The sequence below is a fragment of the Puma concolor genome, chromosome B4 (genome assembly GCF_028749965.1).
Source record: "Puma concolor isolate L17-30 chromosome B4, mPumCon1.1.hap2, whole genome shotgun sequence".
Classification (NCBI taxonomy): Eukaryota; Metazoa; Chordata; class Mammalia; order Carnivora; family Felidae; genus Puma; species Puma concolor.
The window spans coordinates 15,729,377-15,750,821 of NC_141673.1; the positions used below are offsets into that span (position 1 = coordinate 15,729,377).

Consider the following 21,445-nt stretch of genomic DNA (forward strand, 5'->3'; position numbering starts at 1 on the left):
GGTTCAGGTTTGTCTGTAAGGGATGTCACCTCTGTTTTATAGGGCAGTGTCTCTGGCAGCAGTGTGAAAGGCACACCGGACCAGGGGGAACCTGGTGGCAGACCAGTCATTAGGATGTCACTGTACAGTGTATGTGACAGGACACAGGACACTGGACTCGGGCTGTGACCCACTGGAAGGGCTGAAGGCTAGTGAAGAAAGACTAGGAAGTGGAGTATCCCTGTGGCTTCCAGCTCAGATGACCGAGAGGATGGGGATACAATCCACTGGAGCAAGAACACCACAGATGAAGTAGATTTTGGTGGGGAGATGCTGACCTCTTCTAGGACATGAAGAGTTTGAGGCCCTTGCGTGACAACCAGGTAGAAAAGTTTACTGGAAAGCTAGAAAAACAACCTGTTTCCATGAAAACTTCTCTCTGGCACTAATATACACCACACACATATCTACATTTTTACAACATAGCTCCCTAGTTCTAAGGGATTGTGCTAAAGGATTTTGTGATATTGGACACTACTAATGACGTAAAAGGACAAGGGGACAGCCTGCTGGGAATAAAACACTGAGAGATAAAGTTCAAAGGTCTAAAGGGGCTTGTGGAAGAGGGTACAGTAAGGGGTAGGGAGTGAAGGGCTGGGGTAGGCGGAAGCAGGACCCTGGATGGGCCTAGAGGAATTCTGGAGAGATCGCAATGGGACGCTGGGTGGATACACCCCCGCCCCCAAACCACTACCAACACGACTCCACTTCTGTGACAGCAGGATGATGCTGGGCTAGCTACCAGCTTGTCCAAACCTAGGAGGAATATTTTCATCTGTTTCATCCCTACTCCAATTTTACGATGGAAGTAATTAAGAACAATCCAAACGTCTCATGGCCAAATTATAGGAACTTGTCTGTGGGATAAAGGGCCTCATATTTTAATTCCCACTTATGAACTATTCTTCTCAAGCATTTATTTTTTGGGTCCTTTGTATCACCCCTCCAATAACATGAAAACTCCTCTGAGGGTTCCGTTTGATGCTTGGACTTCTAGACACCTCTGTAGGAGAGGTGTCTGTGATTAACTGGCCACACAGTCATGCATTTGTGCAAATGAATTAAGGCAGCAATGTGATATAGTGTGAAAAAACAAAAACATCTGGGGTCTGGAAGTCTGTCTGAAGGCCTGGCTCTTCCACTTACCAGTTGTGTGATCTTGGGTAAGTCTGAGTCTCAGTTTCCCCATCTGTGAAATGGGGATAATGATAATACTAGTTCTACCTCCTTGCCAGCAATGATGTAAGAAGTAACCGTAACAGAACTAGTAGGGGTAGCAATAACAAGGGTGTAGATCAAAGGGTTCTGTGAGCTGCAAAAAGATGTCCTACATATTAGTTGTTATGATTGTGGTAGAGTGAAAGGTACATACAGGTTTTGACGGTGGACAGACCTAGGTTCTAATCCTGAGTCCACCAGTCACTAGCAATAAGACCTTGAACTCTCTTCAATTTCCTTATCTGTAGAACTGGGATAGAAATACCCACCTCACTGAGTTGTTCTGAAGGCAAAAGGTCACTATATGTGTAAACTGTAGTGTAACGGCTTGGAATGTGGTTGGAACCGCAAGTTGATTTTCCTGTCTTTCTGTGCTTATTGGAGACTTCCCCAAGCTTGTTAGGGGGCTCTGGGAATAAGTGGGGGCTGAGTATGCAGAAGCAAATAAAAGACATGGTCCCTGTCCTCAAGAAGCTTTTAGTCAGTTCAGAAGATAAAACACACACACATTAAACAATATTAAAAGAATTACAGAACAGCAGATCAACAAGCTTGAGATGGTTAACAGGCAGAGCCCTGCTTTCCCTAGCTTGGCAGTTCATCAATTCCCCCCCTATTGTAACTGAAATGTGTTTAAAGGAAATTTCTTGTCCTACCTGGGAGTGAAAGGAGAGAGGATCTCTCACAGATATGGGACTTTTTTTTCTGCTGGACTCCAGGCTTACTTATCAAACTCCCATCTCAACGTTTCTGATCTTCTTCTCTGTCCTACAACTAACAGCCCACAAATACCCAAATGAAATCTTTGACATAGAGACTCACTCCTAAAAGGTCTGATGAATGATCTGGTTATATAGTAGACTGTTTCATTTTGTAAGATGTTCTATCTAGATCAGCAAGATGTGGATGGAGAATGGGAAGCATTAATGAATGCCACAGAAATGCTGTTCCGCCATCAACCGGGCTACGTATGTGTGGGAAGGACACAGAAGGAGATGGGGCCTGATCACAGGCTCCTCGCAGGAGATGGACTCAGGGCCAGACTGTGATGGCAGCGATGGACATAGATTGATGGGGATAAAGCCATCCTGGGGCAGAAGAATTAGTCAAGCAAAGGCACAGAAGCAAGAGTTAGTTGTGTGCAGAGATTGGCAAGCAGGCTGGTTTGGCTGAGGTAAAGGAAAAAGAAAGCTCAAAACAGATATGGGATACAAAGGAGGATCTGAATGGAGACTGGAATCCTAGGCTGACAAGTCTGGATGATGGTACAAAGGTATTTTTGTCTTCGATTTCAAGGGCCCTACATCTAAGAATATTAAAAAAAAAATAATCCTCGTTACAAAGTTTGAAAGCTATGAAACGGTATTGCCCTGACATTTAAAAGGAAAATGTTCTATGCTCTAATTATTCAATTTTCATATCCCTATGTGTCTAGCACAGTGCCTTGCCAACAGCAGGTCCTCAGTAAGTGTTTATGCACTAAATTTAGTTGTAATTGATATTATCTTGCACTTTCACAGAAAGAAAAGGTATAGTGTCTTATGGGACTCCTAATAAAAGAACCATGATCAAGAGAAAAGCTAGATCTCTGCACAGAAGACTCATTTTCATCATCATTTACAGAGTTAGGAAAGGCATTAGAATTCTACAGGAAATTTTGCAAAATGCTTTCCAGGGATTTCTTGTTTTCTGCTAGACGGTGAGCAACTTGAGGGCAGGGTCCATGTCTTATCTAGCTGTGATTTGTAGTATCTAGTATAGGCTGGGGGCACACAGTAAGTGCTCAGTAAATGCTTATTAAAAGGATATAATGCATGGGTCATGTCATAAATGAAGAACAGTAGAGAACCATTTATTAAGAATCCTTCTCATTATTTTAACTATTTTTATTATTTTCTTGCATCAATGTCCCTAGACATTCTGACCGTGCAAAAGTCAGGCCCCCTTTGTATCATACAGCCTGGAAACTGAACTACTGATTGGTGTAGACGCAGCTTCTTATATATGGGGCAGCGAGAGGTCTAGATTCTAGTCTCAGATATTCCTCTAACTTGCTGGGTGTCCTTGGGCAAGTCATTTCCTTCTCTGGGCTTGAGTCTCCCCATCTATAAAATGAAGGGGTTGGACAAGATGATCCCCAAGATTCTATTCTAAGAGTCTCAATATTAGCCTACTAAATAATCTTGATCTATTTAAAAAGCTGCAAGGTTTTTAAGACACTAAAACTCAATGCTGTTAAACCTTTGTTTCTAATCAAGATATTCTAAGCCTAAGAGTCAAACACGGCATCCTACCTATAATTGACCTACATCAAGAACAGAAATCCTTCCTGCGAAACCACTGGCAGATGATTAGAATGATTACAAAAGTAAATCACAGCAATGGCAAATGTTAACAAGGGAGGATCTAAATTCAGTCATGGCCCTCAATAAACAGGCCATGAAGAGTTACTGGCACTAAAAATGAAGGTCACATCTAAAAGGAATGGCTAGTGTCAGATATATGTACATTATGGTTAAACGGAGATACTGTATATTGAAATGTGCATCAGGATTAAGATATTCACATAGCAACAACTCCTTCATACTTACCTTCAATGCTATACACAGGCCTTAACATAAGTTAAGACTGCCCTCGTTATCATCAAAAAGTACAGTGATGTCTACTGGATAAAGAGCCCATTCTAGGCACTGTGACAGTATCATGGCGGGCTTCTCATCTGATCAGGCATCTGGCCAGGGAAGAGATAAGCCTCCAAGAATGTTCAACTGGAACGAAACATCATTTAGAAATTTGATCTTACTAAACGATAAGGAACCATAATCTATAAGGGCTTGGCCAGGCACAAGGACATAGATAAAGCAGGTCCAAGAAAGGAAACCCTACTTTGCCCCAGCCTAACCCTTGGAACTGCTAATGGAAACCAAAAAATACTTTCTTAAAGATTTAGGGGTGGGAGATTATGGGATTTATACCATATTTAAAAATTTCTGGTCTGTTTTTTTTTTTTTCCCCCAGATATATTTTAACATTTTCCTGAGCCACCATTTCCCTGTAAGGATGGTCCTCTGGGATGCCTGGGTTTCTGTAACTTCTCAGAACCTTAGACAAGGTTCTACTTTTTAGGGCTTCTGGTTCCTATGTAAGACTTTCCCCCAGAAATGACAGTGCAAAATTGGGGCTCAGACACTAACATACCCAATCGCACATTATAGAATAGGCCAGATGTATATGTGTATAAAACACCTTACTTGACCTGGAAGCAAGAGAATACTCTTGCCCACAGCACATGTTTTTGTGCAATACAAACAAAGCATTCAATTCAAGTGTACTTGTTGAAAAACAGGACATAATTAAGCAGTTGGTAAAATGCATTCTTGTTTCCCACTTGCAGATCTCCCAAGAGTCCCTTCGAATTTACCTATACGAGTTTCAGCTTCCCGCTTGCCACTTAGCTTGATAACGACTCAAAAATCATTCCCTTGTTTTCAAGGGCTCTTCTTTCTTGTCTGCTCTGTGTACTACAGGGCAGTATTGACACATGGAATTAATGACAGGGTCTGTAATGAAACAACAGTCATGCAAACACCAGTCTGCTCTTTTGATAAAACAGCATGTTAGAGACCTATTCACCTCCCTCTAATTGAGTACTGCATAATAGTTCCGATCCTTTTATGTCATATATTTTGTTCTATGATTAGAAAAGAAGAAAAGGGGGAAACCTGTGAGGCACTGCTTCCTTCAATCGCCCTCTGATTAATTCCCTGTTTCTAATGAGGGTGGCTGCTATTTAGGCAGGTTCTGTTACATACTCGTTTTGTTGACTTCTGTACAATGTATAACAAAACCCAAGATGGGATAATTGGGAACCATTTCTTTGGCACAGGGATTCCTGCTCTTAATGTAAGGTTTGCTTGGAAAAAAAGAACCCTGACTTTTTAAATTAGCCATTTCATATTTAATTCCTTTTCACATTTGAAAGGGTGAGAAACTGGTAAATACATAAAACATTTTTAACGAACACAGAGCTTTTCAAGAGATGCCTGCTAGTGTGGAGCCTGTGCTAGCTGGGAGAAAGCAGCTCTGTGATCTGTGCTCTAATCCCAAGTCTGAGAGTGCATCTTATTTCAAGATTTCAGCATCACTGCAATGGTCCATACTCCACCAAAGTTCAACGGACTGCCTAGTAACTTGTTGATATGCTTACAAGTGTTTATAACACCTTTTTCTCATAGGAATAATATTATAACCTTGGCCATTGCTTAACATGTTCAGTTACATACTGGGAAAAAGTGTCCTTTGGGCTTGGACCCTGATCCTTCATCTTTCATGGTCTTTCATCTAATGACTTCCTAGTCCTGACTGGGTACACTGATTTTTCACTAAGCCGCTACCCCAGGATTTTTGGAGGGGTATGGTGGCTTTTCCACAGCAAATTCAAAGTCTTCAGGCTGTATCTTTTAAAACAATTCTGGGATCTTCCCTGAGACCTCACCATTGTGCTTTGGGACTGGGTACAATTAGGAAGGTGAATATGTAGCATAAAAAATATCATTTCCATGACAAATGGACACAGCATATCATCTATTTTGGATTTCTTTCTGTTTGTAAAGGTAATTGGGAGTTGCCTAAACAGTCCCATTGGGAAGCCTTTCAAAAGTTAGATTTTCTTAATGTGGTTGCATTAAATATAAGAATTTGTTAGAATACCTATAATCATTCTCTTTTTAAAATAAAAAACTTCTATTAACAAAGAGTCATAGCAGTTTCACTGGTTTCCTTCTTATAAAGGTGTGTGTGTTTGATATAAACTATTTACTTTAGCACCTCACTTGATCTTCGAGAAGATCTCAACTACAGAATGAAAGAGCAGGAATGTGGGTCTTCCAAATCTTAATTCTCAGGTAAATATGCTTACAATCTTTGCACTTTGCATTTTTTTAAAATTTAGGACATCTTATTTAAAATCAGATGGACACATTTTTGAGAGCTGTTGGTCATTTTGCAAAATGACATAAGATCTGGAGTGTTAAGACTGAGAATCGAGTCCTGGCTATGTCATCAACCAGATGCCTGATCTTGGGTCAGTCTCCTAATCATTGGTTCTGTTTGTTCTTCAAACACTACTTGCCCTAATAATTCACAGGGATGCTCTAATGATCAGTGGAGATAATATAAATGGAAACACTCTTTAAAGCACTATCTAAATATTAGTCTTTTACTATTCTCATTTCTGTTAGAAAATCACAAGCAAAGCTTCTAAAAATTTGTTACCTACCTCACATTAAACAGCATGGTTAAAAAAATATGGAGAAAGAGGTTAGGGACAGTGCTAACGAATCAAATTCAGTTTTATCCTTAAGTGAAGGCATTCTTATTTCTTGGTAATTTCTCCACAGGAGTTTTCTATCCTGTTGTCCAAATTAGTAAAATAAATAAGAGGTCAGCGTGCCCACTGACACTGTTGAATATAGCAGCAGAAATTGAAATTCTTACATGCTGTCCCTAATCAGAAAGACTTAAAAGTTGAAGGAGGGTAGCTAACAGCACAAACAGCCAGGGGACATTATTCTTATTTGAGGTTTCTCTATTAGAAGCCATTTCAGCTAGTGCTTAAACTAAGAGCTCAAAGTACTCATTCCTTCTACAGAGCTTAAAGGACAGTGACTACCAACAGGCAATACAAAGGGAGCATGACATCCTACTCAGAGGTGTCTAGCCAGTGAAGGCCCTCTATAACCTAAAGATACACAATACTAACTTTCTCAAATTAATCCTCCCTTGCCACTTTAAGGGCATATTAGCTTAACTGGATCCAAGTTCCCTTAATTGAACTTCCAGGCAACCTTACAGTGTATTTTAATGATATCAGAATAGTGTTGCCATATGTAAATATAACATAAGCCATATATGGAATCTTAAAATATTCTAGTAACCACACTGAAAAAGATAAGTAAAACTGACTTTGACTTTAACATATTTTGTTAACCCAGTATATAAAAAATATTTCAACATAAAATCCATATTAAACAATTGAGATATTTTACATTTCTCTTTTTATACTGAGTTTTTGAAAGTCTGAGTATTTAACCCTTATAGGACATCCCAATTCAGATTAACCACACTTCAAGCTCTCAGTAGTATATGGCTGGTGGTTACCGTATTGGACAGCACAGATCTAAAAGATTTTCCGATATAAACAATTACAATCTTTACACTTTTGAACCTACAGTAGATCTCAAAACACTTTAAAAACTGCAACATGTTTCTGAACCATACCTGAAAAGCATGTCCTTGACTAACTTATCATAAAGGTGGATGTGATCACAGGTTTTTTTTTTTTATTTGAGTAGAGTAACTTATTCATAAGGAATAAAGTTATGTATTGCTTTTCAGTCATTGATTGCTCGTCCCAGCTTTAGTAAGTCTAAACAGAATCCCATATTTGGAACCTGCATTAATTAAGAAAGCCATGTCCCAAATACTACACAATGGCTGTAAAAAAATATATATATATGATATGGAATAGATAAGAAATGGGAAAATTATTTAAATGTAAATTTTAGATTTGGATAAAATATATAAGCAAAAAAGCAATCAATGTACACTGTTAAATGTTGTTAAATGTGACCGGGTAAGGGTGGGGTAGAAGACTAATCAGTGCCTGATTCCAATTAAGGAACTAAAGGGGATTAGAAAATCAAAACAAAACTGAAACTTGAAATATTATTTCCTTTGGTTCGTTGACGCTTAAGCCAATCAATCCTCTCCCTTCTTCTGGAGGAGGCGTCATTATTACACACGAGCTGTGTGCTGTAGCTAAGGTGGACGCAATTGTATTAGCCACACTGGACTTGAGTATACACACACAGTCCCCATTCTAATCCCCCACTTAAGTTGTGGGGGCTTTTTTTTTTTTCCAATTCAAAGAAGGAAAGAGCAGGTGGAGAGGAAGGCAAATTTCATTCCCTTTTTCAGCTCTGCTCTCACATTATAGAAAGCTTCATTTGACATTTTTAATCTCCTGCCTCAGGCCTTAATGCTTATGTTTGTTTGCTACATATTACAATGATTATTTTAGAGAAATTATGTACCCCAAGATTCAAATTAGTCATTATATCTGGCCAAGAAATGGAACTGACAAAGGTAAAGTTTAAAGTCTTAAACCACATAGGGTATTTTATAGAGCCAAAAGCTGCCCAACAGATTTGGGGATCAGCTGTGTTCATTATTTCCTCATCACACACTAGGGAAACCACAGGGTACAAGGCACTGTACTAGCTAGACATGATGGGATTTACAGGGTTCAGATTATTTTCAAACTCTTAAGACCTCCAGGTCTACTGCAATCCCCTTACCTACATCTGTCACAAATACAATCCTCACACACACACACACACACACACACACACACACAAAATCACTAAGAATATTACTAAGTCAGCTGGTATTCAACGGGAAGAAAATGTTGGAACACGAATCTCTCCAGTGTCCTTGGAAATGTAGCTGTGATAAAGCTGCCAAGGTGGTGAGCTCCTTGTGGCAGTCACTATGTCCAGCATGGAGGCAAAATGGAAATGTGGCTTTAATTTTTGAATCGGTGGTTTTACAGTTTTGGTAATAGATGACATCTACACCCTACACCAGGCTCAGTAACAGTACTTGGCATGACCAACCTTAATCATCACTTTGGTAAGTGCTTTGGCACGGGCCACTGTTGCTAACCACCATCCTGGTGCGGGTCCTTCACATCTGCTCTCCTATGGACGGAAAAAAGGAAGTGTCTAGTGTCCATTCCTTGGCCACGTCACCTCCAACCCTATCCTTTACTCACATGCCTTTTACTTCAGGCCCAGGAGAAAATGATTCATTTTGGAGAAGGAAAGTTAATTAGACAAAGCTACAGTACACTCTTAGCACAATGAAGACTTGGTGGGATGCAGAACATCCTCAGAGTGACGGTTGAGGGAACTGACCAGCAGCGCAATGCTGAAGAGGATGATTAGGAAGTGTTCGGGCAAACACCAACTCTAACAGACAGACACAGTAGCACAGTGGACAGAGCAAAGGTCTTGAGTTCTGGAAAACGAAGTTCCTAATCTCACTTTGTTATGAAGCTACAAAGAGAAGGTATGTGAAAGTGTTTTGTAAACTGTTAAAGGAAATGTATCATCCTGTCATTAGCTTAGATATATTCAGGGGTAATTTCTTTGAGCCTCACTTCCTCCCCAGTTATAAATCTGATAATAGATTTCTGATAATTAAATAATGATAAAACACCCTGAGTCTTTTGGAAGAAAGATGTAGTATGTGAATACCAAAGGTTTATCTTATTGACAAGAGTAAATGTCCCTCTACCTGGAATGAATGGTCATTTCTCCACTTATCTATTAAATAAATACCTTTTAAACCTCAAGAATCAGCAAAAATGCTATATCTTCCCTGTGAAACAGTCCCTGATTCATCCAAACAGAATGAACTGCTCCTTTTCCTGGGTATTTACAGTTCAATATAGACCTTATTTTATCATTATTTCCATCTACCTTGTATTTTAGAATATCATAGCCATTTCCTTCACTAGAATGTGCGTTTTCCAGAGTCTGTCATGTTCTCTGAATCTCCCTCATATTCCTAGCACAGTGCCTTGCACAGAGTAGCTGCTTAATAAATGTTCCCTGAATTGTACTGAACTTAGTCTACTTTGGCTTTATGCCATCTCTTCTACCTCAAAAAAACCAAAACCCCAAAATCAACAGTGAAAAGAGAGCAGAAACTTAAGACAAACATGTAAGATGCATAAAGAATGGCTTCATTCTTTGCATTCCTGCTTTGGAATGCCCACTGCTGATCTCCATACAATTTTCTCACTGATCATTAGTAAGAGCAAATGTTAGGAAGCACACACACAAAGGCAGACAATGTAAAAAACCCACCACACGTCATGCAAAAAGTCTGTGGTTTAGAACTGTTTTTAAAGTTGCCTTTAACTTCAATTTTAATGGCAGAATCGGTACCATCAAAACCAACACAAGACATATTTGCTTTGCTTTATACATGCAAAAAGGAGTATCACCTTCAGATTGAGTTGGGTATCTGCTGGGTGATTCTGGGTGAGTATGCATCTTCTTTGAGGCATAGTTTAAATCAAGTGGAAGAAGCTTGGCAATTTCAGACTTGACATAGCTTCAGGCTATTTATTTGTTGGCAGCTTCTAGAAATGTGGATTCCCCTGGGATTAAAAGGAGAAGGACCTAGCACCGTTTTCTGTCCCTTGCATAGGGATGCCTTATGGAATGGTCTTATCTCTTTCAGTAAGTCAAATACCTGGAATATACTGGAGTATTTTAGGCAGTCCTTTCCCCATCTCCCACTTTCCTAGCTTGGAGTTTACTCATCTAGGGTATATAGGCCAGTTGAACAGCATCTGTGTTACATTTTAAGAATTCATATTCAGCAAAATTTATGAAATTTGTTTATTGCTCTAACACACGGATATGCTCCACATAGGTCCTTATTAACATTTTCCTCTCCAGCTTCTACTAGATGGACTCTGTTAGTTCTCATCCTAACTTCTGTACTTAAACCACAGTTTCATTAGCTACGTTCGATCCTTTTGGAAGTAGCCAAGCACAAATCTTATGTTTCTGATTTCATTCACACCTTGTTATTCTGTTTCCTATAGGTTTGCCTGTAAGTGTCTTCTCTTTGTTTATAATTCTTTCAGTAAAGGAACATGTCAATTCTATATAAAGGTATGGAGAATGTCATTTGCAAACAAAGGTCACTTGAAGATTGTGTGCATAGTTAGTTAGCTGTAGATTCTCCCTCTTTAGGAAAGGATGAAAACTTAAAAGGACTATCTGGAAGTCACTAAGTTCTAGTCCTATTAGCTTTGCAGATGATGAAGCTATTTTTATATAGCTTCTACCACATCACCAGCATCATTTGCAAAAAGCTCAGACTCTGCAGTGTCTACCCATACTTGTCACACTCCCTAAGTCTGAAGTCCGTCAGCCTCCTGCTATGCTTTTAGCCTCTACTTGTTTCTCTGTTACACCTTTTCCTATAGTGGCTGGCTTTCTGGCTTTCCCATTCCAGTTGCTACTTCTCCTGACTGAGGGATACTAGCCTTTACATAGTTGCTGTGAAAACGAAAATGATCAGAAGAAATACACCTTTAAGTGGTAGCTGCCACCAACACACAGAAGCACTCATTCAAGATGGCTTAAAGGAGACAGTGACTCAATGTATGACTAGAAAATAGAGCAATTCAGGCAAGTGTGAAAGGAATTAATATTTTCTAATAACTCCTCCAAGATGACTCGTTGCTGATTACTACATATTTGACTTAATTATTTTCAAAACTGGCTATTTTTGGAAGGGAAGGTGGTATGAAGCAAGAAGGGAAGGGGAGATTGTCTTTAGAACCCCTAATTAATACAAGCACTTGCTTTCAGAAAACCCTTAATTTGAGCTATTCCTTTTCACTTTTTCCTGTTGGGTGCATGGCAGTTTAGAATTCTTGGTTTCAGGAGCAACCCAAAAAGACAGAAATTGCCAGCTTGCACATCAAAAATGGAAAAAAAAAAAAAAAAAAAAAGCATAATGATTTGGAACAAGAACCAAAACAGACTAAAACAAAAATACAAGAAGCAGCAAAATCATTGAACCTTACTCACAGCATCTTTTTGAAGACAGGGAGGTTAGTTGGTTAAATACCACAGTGATCTAGTAGTTCCTACCCTAGCTTTGAGAGTTTAAATGTTTAGAATGCACATCCAGAAGCGGCACACGTAGAAAAACCATGGTAGCCGAGAGAGGTCTGAACTACTGCTGCCCGGGCCACCCTGTTCCAATTCACATGGATTTCCAGAGTTGCTGTTCCATGGTAACTCTCAGTAAGAGAGACAAAGAAATAGAACATTTTTAGAAACCAAGCAGAAAATGGATGGGAATACAATACCTGGAGAGTTTATCAAGCATGTTGACAAGTTTCATGGCTTCATATTCTTTTTGTTCTTCTGTCATTTCATCTATGGGGTTTGGCATTGGTTCCTCTAAATGACCAGTGATAAGATTAATGCTACAAAAAGAAAAAGAAGTTATGCTGTATGTTTTAAAATTATGCTCTTTCTATACTCTCTGGTCCAAGTTGTAAGTTATAATAAGAAAGAGTATAATAGCCAAAAATGGGCAATAATAGCAATTTTATAGTATGGAACTGCTATAGGAATTAAAAAAAAATTACTTTTTCTACTAATTTGCTTTGGGAAATGGGTGAGAGTTTTACTCTTTTAAAAAAACAATAGCTAACTTGCCAACTTTGTTTTTTTTAACGACTGGCTGCTTTTTAAAAATATGAAATTTGATTGGTGCCGTTAGGATAAATATCCTTGGATGCATAGTTTATTAATTTAAAGAAAAAATGATTTCTTTGTAGGAGAATCCATTTTGTGATACAGCATAAAACAAATATATGTCAAAAAAACTGGAAAAATGATGACAGAGAGGCTGAAATCTGAAAATGAAAGCATGCCGATTTATAATCTCAGGAAATTAGTCCATTAGTGAGACCACAGAAGGCAATGAGTGTTTAAATAATAAAAGATAAAGCAGAAGAACAATTGAAATTAGATTTGATCTGACCTGGCTTAAAAAAAGAAATCTAGCCTACCAAGAGACAGGTATACCATCTGGCTTTCTGGAAATAATTTAATAAAGTACTTAAAATGAATATGTTCCATAAAGTTTGTACAAAGTTGTAATACCACACAAGCTATCCTCTTAACTGAAAGCCACACTATTTTTTTTTTTTTTTTTGAGATGAAAGAAAATTCTTTCAATGGCTGCTAAATATCTATAACCTAAACATGTTTCTGGAAAAGCAGACAAGAGGTTATGGCATTTTGTTTGAGCCAAGTATATAGACAGTTTGCAGGGATATTTCATTTGATCTTTAAAAACACAGCAAACTGTTAATTGTTTTCTAGGGTCTATAAACACAAATACTTTCAGTGGCCAGGCCTTCAGGATAAGCAAATGAGTGAACTGGTCAAGTATAAATAATGTGGAGTGTTGAGGACTGGGGTAAACTTGAGAACAGTGCCTGTCTAAAGGTGGCAGGAGGTAGAATCCTATGGGCCAAAACGAAGACTGTGATCAGTTGGGTCCTCTGGGGGCTAGCTTGCAAGCTGTGCTTTAGACTTTGACTTGGGCAGTTTAACTTTCTTTACCAATCAGGGATTTCTCATTTGGAGAAATTCATTACTATTCATTACTACTACTACTATTCATTACTAAAAGATCTCCTTCTCTTTTTCTACATTCCTTGGAGGCTACATGATATTCAGATTCTTGTGGAAGGACTCAGTGCTCAGCATTCTCAACAAACATATCTAAAACCTCTGTTTTGTCATTCTTGCATAAGACCGAAGGCTGTAGCCATGATTAAAAAACTTTTTTTCATTCAAAGCGGTGGACGGACCACCAACCTCCCCCTGCCTTTTTTTAAACAAATGAAATCTACACAGAAAGCCCACATATAAAACAGACAAAGTGGAACCTCTCTGGCAGAAGAGGGGATGGGTGACCAAGCAGAGTGGAGGCCTAAAGCCCCTTCTGTTGGTCTGTACTTACTTGCTTCCTCTTAAGGTAGCCCCTGAGGCACTTTTAGGAACTCTAAGGAAACAGTCTGAAAACTCATAGGCTTGTCAGTGATTCTTAGCTTTGGCTGCACATTAGAATCACTTGGTAAACTTTAAAGAAAAGGCTTAGGCCTCACCTGAGACCAAGTAAATCTATATATTTTATTTTCCTGGTGGTTCTGATACACAATGAGGTTAAAGAACCACAGGGCTAGAGCGCCTACTTCAGACACTCATTGTGTGCTAGTATTCCCTCCCCCCCTTTTTTTTATTCCCCCAGGTGCTATAATAGGAGAGAAAAAGGCCTCTAGTTAGTGGCCATTAACAAAAACATTGAATGCGGTCAACATAGTTCCCAAAAGTCAAGAACAAGGGGAGCCCAGACAAGGCTTCTAAGAACTATAGCATTTTAAAGATGAATCCAGATGCATACTAAAAATGTAATTCTACCATCCATCAATTATTTCCCTGGGCATATAGCAACAGCACATGTTTTCACAGTTCCTTTTCTGCCACCTGCTAAATTAGAAAAACAACTAGTCTTATAAATAAATTAGTAAAGGTACTTATTAGAGGTGTATACCACTTCCCAAGCAGACAAAGGAAATCAGGCCTTAGAAAAAAGTACAAGGAAAGGTAGATGTACTAACTATGTAGAATATGTTCGATTTGTCTCTTGAAAGAAGGCTCTTCTCAAGTTCAATGGAGGGGTGATTTAAGAAATGACATCCACAGACTGTTTTTGGAATATAATGACATTAGGACAAGCCATCACGTGCCTCAGGGGAAACAGTGTCAAGAGGATACACTGGTAAGCTCTGTGGTATCCACACTATAAGGCCAGATCATGAATTCCTGAATCAGGGTACATTTGATTCTTTTCTTGGTTCTTTTAAGGTTTTAGTACAAGTGATGTCCGCTTTTAATAAGCTGACCTCAAGCCCTTTGCTGCTAAAATGATTTAATAGCTTGCTCTGAAATTAGCTACTAACGTCACAAAATCTTTGCTCACTGAGTATAAAAGCAGTAGCCAGAGATTCACTTACAGAGTAAGGATTTATCATCTTTTACTCATGTAATACCCCACCCCCAATATGTAGAAGAATGTACCCGGTGCCACAGCAAACACAAGTTGGGGCACTGAACTGTGCCACTGTTTTACGGGAAAAATGCCAATGTGCTGGGGACACTGCCGCCCCTCCTGCTCCCCACATCAAACCAGCCTCCTGTGGTTTCCTTACCAAGAGAGGAAAACAGTCACCATAACAATGATGTGAGATTTCATAAAATGGATTATTTTCAGTTGAACAATCACTACAACCTCAAATAATATAGTGTAAGACTTAACTTTCTAGGTTTTAGGATCTTAACACTGAAATTCTGAGGGTAGTTTTCTCTTGTTCTAAGACTGAATCTTAAGATGCTTTAAGTATACTAATTGTGGTAGATATTGTATTGGGTAATTTTATGGTACGATGTTGTCCCACCTTGCCTTCGTTCCCCTTCCCCATCTTCCCAGCCCTCCAATTCTATGATTGTATATGTCTTTCAGTTAGGTGACAAGAATTATTTAAATACCTATATAAAGCATCATCGAGCATTTCGTGTTATATAAGGCTACTATCTATGAACTGACTGCAGTTATGGGCCTGGAGATGAAGGGATTAAGACATAAAAAGGTATGAGCAAATGAATATATACATAAAAGCTGAAATATATTTCAAAACTTTTGCTTTTCGAGTTATTGCTACATTTGGTCAACATCAACAGTACTAGGTCACTTTACAAAAAAGAGCCATTAAAATTTCCATGAGCTATATGAAAATTAACTTCAATCTCCTAAGAAGTGTAGATTAAATTTCACTCAAAGCATTCTGGTTAAAGAAGGGGCTATAAAGGCAAATTCCTACAGGGGCTAGGCAGGTAAGGTAAATGACAAGGATATATTGTTAAACCAGAGGAGCTCATGCCTGGTATGGTGGGCACCACAGACCCTCCACTCCATCAGCCAGTTGCCACGTGAAAATGCAGGCTTAATGTTATTAGAACTTATTAAAAAAAAGTTCAAAATCCAAATTTCCATCTGAAATATCTGAATTCTAAATGTCGGCAACAAAATATTATGTAAAACAGAAAATGAAAACACAAAACTAAACCAATGAATGCAACATCAGGTAAGCCAAGCAGAACTTACTTGTGGGCTGAATCTAGTCTATGAGTGGACAATTTGCAACCTCCAGGAAAAGGATCAGGGTTAATAGGAAAAGGCTTTTGTGAGCTCAGAGCAGGAAAGAAGAGGTTAAGTGCAAATAAGGCTAGAAATATCTTTCCAGGAAAAACTCCCCAGAGTACGTGCCCCCGCAAAACAATAAAGAGTCTTCTGTATAGTCTCAATATACGGTGACAATTACAATGGGACTTAAAGCAACAAAACAAAATCTTGACAAAGAATAAAAGTCTCTTGTCTCATTCTGAAGAAATTACACAGCTGCTGCCACAGCTACTGCTGAGAGAAATATAGTCAAGAAGGAAACACCCCTGAGTTGCTTAGTACAATGATTTTAAGCTTCTGGGTGTGAGTATGAACTAGTGTAGGGTATTAAGAGTATAAGGAGTTATCCTAGAGTTCTGCCCACTTTGGTCACCCCCTCCTTTTGCCCTCCATCTAGCAGCCCTTTAAAGATACCTCTTTGGACCCCTAGGCTCCTATATACCCATCTTGAAGGCCACTGGTCTAAAATGAGCCAAATGTCATCAGGTACACATCTTTCAACTGATGTCTGGAATGATGTACAAACCACATTAGTCACTTATACCACCTGTATGGTCAAGGGGCCTCCATGCTCTGAGGCATAAAAGAAACAGGTAGGTATATAAGTTAGAATTTGGAAATTTTTCTCTTTGATTCAGGACCAAAGTTTATCTGAAAACTTTTAACAAACATGGCTAGACTTACAACACAGTGTGTGTGGCATGTAACTTGATTCTTTGACTATATTTCTGCTAATTGCAGAAAGCCATTTCCAGTCCATTAAATACACTTATTTTGACACAAAAAAGACTGTTGTGAAATTAACTGTCTCCTATAGCCTAAATGTAAGCTCCACACAATTATTGGTTTCAGATTCCACTAAAGGATTACAGGTTACCTTGGTGCATCAATCAGAATCCACTTACATTTTTGACAACGGGACTAGGGCCAAGTGGATAAAGGGTAATTTCTCTGCTTCTGCCCAAACTAGCAACTGTTGTGAATAAATGCATCATAAGAAAAGCATACTGTGATCTTGGTGAAGGGTAATCAGATGGTAGCGGGGAAAGCAATCCTTTCAGGTGCTGACTTCCTAAGCCTGACTAGATTGGTAAAAAGTTTTCATGATTTTTGGGGAAAAAGTTCTTTCAGTTCTGTAGATCACTCCCCAGAGCACAAGGAGTTGTCTTGCTTGCAAAGTATTTTGTTCACCACCACTTCCACAAGGACCATTTGAATAAATATTTTAAATTAACTAACAAACATCCCACTACAGTGTTTTATCTGAAAGAGGGAAGATGTAAGAAAAAAACAGATGCAAATCTATCTGAAGGGGAAAGATGTAATGCTTGCTAGAAATATATACTTGTAATGACCAATGTTTAAGAAACACAACAAGATTTCACAATGGTGACTATTCTGACCACACTAACACACCATTCCTATGAACCCTACAGGCCAGGTCCAAAGGCTGAAGAAGATTCTAACAAAGTATGCAGGCCTAAGTATGGACCCTTCCAAGCCAAAACAGTAACAATACCAAACATCATGGTCTTTGATTTAAACAAAAGGTGCTCTCCTGAAATCTAACATCACTTTCACAATCTAACACATTTCTATTTCCCATGCTATTAGAAGAGACCCAGTGTTCTTGTATTTCCTCCAATTTCTTGTTATAGTAGTGTTCTGGTGCTTGTGAGATATGTGATCATTACTATAATAGAGTCATTCACCAAACAAAATCAACAATACACATTGATATAATGACATCATTCATCCATGAGTATTCCAAGAGTTTCTATCTTAGTTGACTTGTCTGCATAACTTGGGACACAATGAATGCCTAATGTAATTTCTACCTTTGTTTAAAAATATGAGACTTAAGTGGTATATTTAATGTCTCAAATGAAGAGAGAGAAAAAAACTGATATGGAAGTATAGTTTATGGAATGGAAAAATCAAGAGCTAGCTAGCAAGACTAATTTAGAATGATGACTTGTATGATTAGGAAAAGATTAAAGTATAATTCCTCTATCTAAGCTTCAGTTACTTGAGAGAGATGCCCAATTTATAGCATCTAAATGGTAGCAGTCTTAAGAATGTATTGGTTAGAGTCACTGCTAGTTTTATTTTCCCTGAAGCCTTTTCTTTCTAGGATATACTCTACAAGATCCTGCTGCTGAGACTGAAAGCACTAGAAATATTAAAAGTAATAATGCTACCTACTCAGGCCTGATTTGCCAAGGAATATAGGCCATATATGTCTTGTCTGATTAGGAAATGATCTTTGCTGTTACCTTCTGATAACCTACTACTTTCATGTTAACAGGGCACAGTCTATCCTTTAAAAAAAAAAAAGCCTAATTTTGCAGATAATGATTTTCTATCCTTTATCAACTACCACATGATCCCCATTACACTCTAGAAACCATCAACAGGAAACCTAACATGTCAACATCATCGATAATGCCAAAAGGGATGGATACACCCTTTTAATATTCATTAATGGAAACCAGAAAATTGAGCTCAAGTAACTCCTAATAAGTGGAACTAAGAAATTTACCTGGGATGGGGTTAAATGGGGGGAAAAAAGGATGCGGAGGAAACAGAAGGAAGTAGAGGTGGTTTGTTTTGGGATAAGAGAATTAGTGTCTTTGATTTCTTTTTTTAAATTTTTTTTTTTTTTTCAACGTTTATTTATTTTTGGGACAGAGAGAGACAGAGCATGAACGGGCGAGGGGCAGAGAGAGAGGGAGACACAGAATCGGAAACAGGCTCCAGGCTCTGAGCCATCAGCCCAGAGCCCGACGCGGGGCTCGAACTCACGGACCGTGAGATCGTGACCTGGTTGAAGTCGGACGCTTAACCGACTGCGCCACCCAGGCGCCCCGTGTCTTTGATTTCTAAGCACTGATTCAGGAAAGACATGATAGTCTCTGGTTTGCCTATTCAAAGCAATAATACATCTGTTAAAAGATGATTAAGTGTTTGATAAAACTTTACTGTGGAGCTACACTTCCTTCCTTTTGTTAGTAATGTACCATTTTATTGATTCATAATGGCTTTTTTGCAAGAGAGAAGATCAGAATTTATGAAACCTATGTTTAGATTTCTGAGAAAGACTGAACCATCAAATAACCAGCTTAAATCCTTGGTCTTGGTTGTACCTTATACAATCCCAACCTACGGAAAGGAAAGCAAAAAGTAGCCACTAATACTTTTTAAGTGTATGATGGTAAATGTCTAAAAATACCATCTCTCCAAATTCTTAGGAGAGGATAATGAGCATGCAGCAGAACATTTCTTGCAATATTATCTTTCCTTAATCATTTGAAGTCACTCTCTAAGCTACTAGCTATGAAATTGTCTCTAAAAACACTATTAAATGGAAAGCTTCCAAATCCACAAAAGAAAGGAAACACTTGGAAAATGAAAGACAAAGGAAGTGAAAGGTAAATAACCAAATCAAAGGCACAGGCATAGGTGAAAAGAAACTTGATACTATACTTTGGTTTTGCATTTTTGTATTCTTCAGTGTCTGTGTCCTCGTCCTCTGAGTACCAATTATCTCCTCTTCCTCCAGCCAAGAGGCCCCTGGCCGCCAACAGTCCTGCAGCATTCCCATAGCCAGTGTATTTCAGCAGGCTATCCACTGCAAAAACAGAACAGGTTTTTAGACAGGAATCCTTGGGTCTTGGGTGCTCACTGTCATTACTGACTATTTACCAGTACAAGGAAGTTGGAGATCTATACGGCAGTAAATCTTAAAATTGAGAGATTTTCAAAGTGTGTTAGTGGTTATACTAAACTACCCATAAATTCTCTTGCATGCTCTGAGGACCAAAAGTCTTTTTTCAGGTATCAGAAATTCAAGTGGAGCTGTTTGGAATATACTTTGTGGCAGGAGTGGGGCTTCTGTGACCACAAGGCCATTAGCAAGAGTGGTGTTTTAATTTTCTGGTCACAAATCTTACGTCTTTATCCGGTTTTGGAGAAACGATGACTAGAAACTGGAGTTAATGAAACCCAGATTGGAATTTTACCAATTCAGTCATTATCTAAAATCTTTCTTATACCCTTTATAGGAATTGTCGGCAATAACGAAACTTAGGGATATTTGCAAATGGGATAGGCTAAGTTACTACTTTTTCAAAAAAGTCAGCAATAATACATAAGCACATGAGACCCACCAAGAAGGTAGGCCCAGGAGTGAGACTGGCTGGATTTTAGTAATGGCTCTACCACTTACTAGTTGGTTGACTTGGGTAAGTTATTTTACAGCTCTGTATCCCACTTCTTCTAATCTCAAGAATTGGAATAATATCTACTTCACAGGTTAATACATGCAAAGTGCTTAGAAAAGTATCTGGCACAAAGTAAATGCTCTTTTTCCCTGGGAATATTAGGTAAAATGAGAATTTTAGACTTATCTTAGTCAACAACAACAACAACAGCAGCAACAGCTCAGTGAACCATCTGATGCAGGGCAGTATTACCCTGTTATCAGTGCAAGGTGATATCTCTAAGACAAGCAGACACATAAAACTTTTGCAGGGGAACCCTGAACTGTAGGATTTTTTTTTTCTTGGAAACTAAGCAATCATTAGCAGCTTTATTGAAGAGTACTTTCCTTTCATCAGGTACAGTTTCAAGGTGAGCACCAAAATATTCAATCTATCAGTCTAAAAATAAAAATTTTATTTAAGGCTTTCAATAAAATGTCATTCTAAAGACAACTGTAGGAAACAAACCAAACACTATCTTATTCATGTATAAGGCTTTAGTGAAACCTACATCTGAAATACTATTATAATTCAGACCACTTACTCAAAAAAGACAAAATAAAGCTGAGAAGATTCAGAGGGCAATTAAAATGACTTTGGGACCTGAAAAGGGCAGTGGATAGGCAAAAAGGTGGGTAAGGAAAGGGGACATATATGATCAGAGATGAAATCATTAAAGGCATGGATAGGATGAATAATCCAGGGTAGAGTTGTTCATTAACTTTTCAAATACTTGAACTAGAGGGTACCTTTCTTGACACTGAAAATAGGCAGTCTGGGGACAAATAAAAGGAAGTCCTACATTCAAAGGATATAGCAAACTGGTGAAATTTGTGTGAAAGGAGACATGGATTAATAATATAAGTAGATTAAAGTTTGCATGATTCTCTTTCAACCATTTTCTACCTTAAAACCTATTGGTAACTATTGTCTCCTTGGTAATAATTCTCAATGGGTGCTAGATAGAATCATATTGGAATTCAGTGAGGGATCACGGTGGTTTAATTTGA

At 38.5% G+C, this 21,445-nt stretch overlaps 1 protein-coding gene across 8 annotated transcripts in view; it reads right to left on the reverse strand.

The window, feature by feature from the left end:
• The window catches only part of RIC8B (RIC8 guanine nucleotide exchange factor B), a 103,671-nt gene that overhangs the window by 3,470 nt on the left and 78,756 nt on the right, over positions 1 to 21,445 (reverse strand). The window contains exons 8-11 of one of the 8 annotated variants that reach the window (XR_015253365.1): positions 19,660 to 19,804; positions 12,221 to 12,340; positions 10,331 to 10,486; positions 3,849 to 9,017 (exon numbers count right to left, since the gene is read on the reverse strand). Coding sequence is in view for 2 of the 8 variants with exons in the window: in XM_025926681.2 (XP_025782466.1) it covers positions 12,221 to 12,340; positions 19,660 to 19,804 (265 nt within the window). In the remaining 6 variants the exon portion in view is untranslated. The remainder of the gene's footprint in view (positions 1 to 3,848; positions 9,018 to 10,330; positions 10,487 to 12,220; positions 12,341 to 19,659; positions 19,805 to 21,445) is intronic. The other 7 variants (XR_015253369.1, XR_015253367.1, XR_015253368.1 and 4 more) reach the window with 7 other exon arrangements.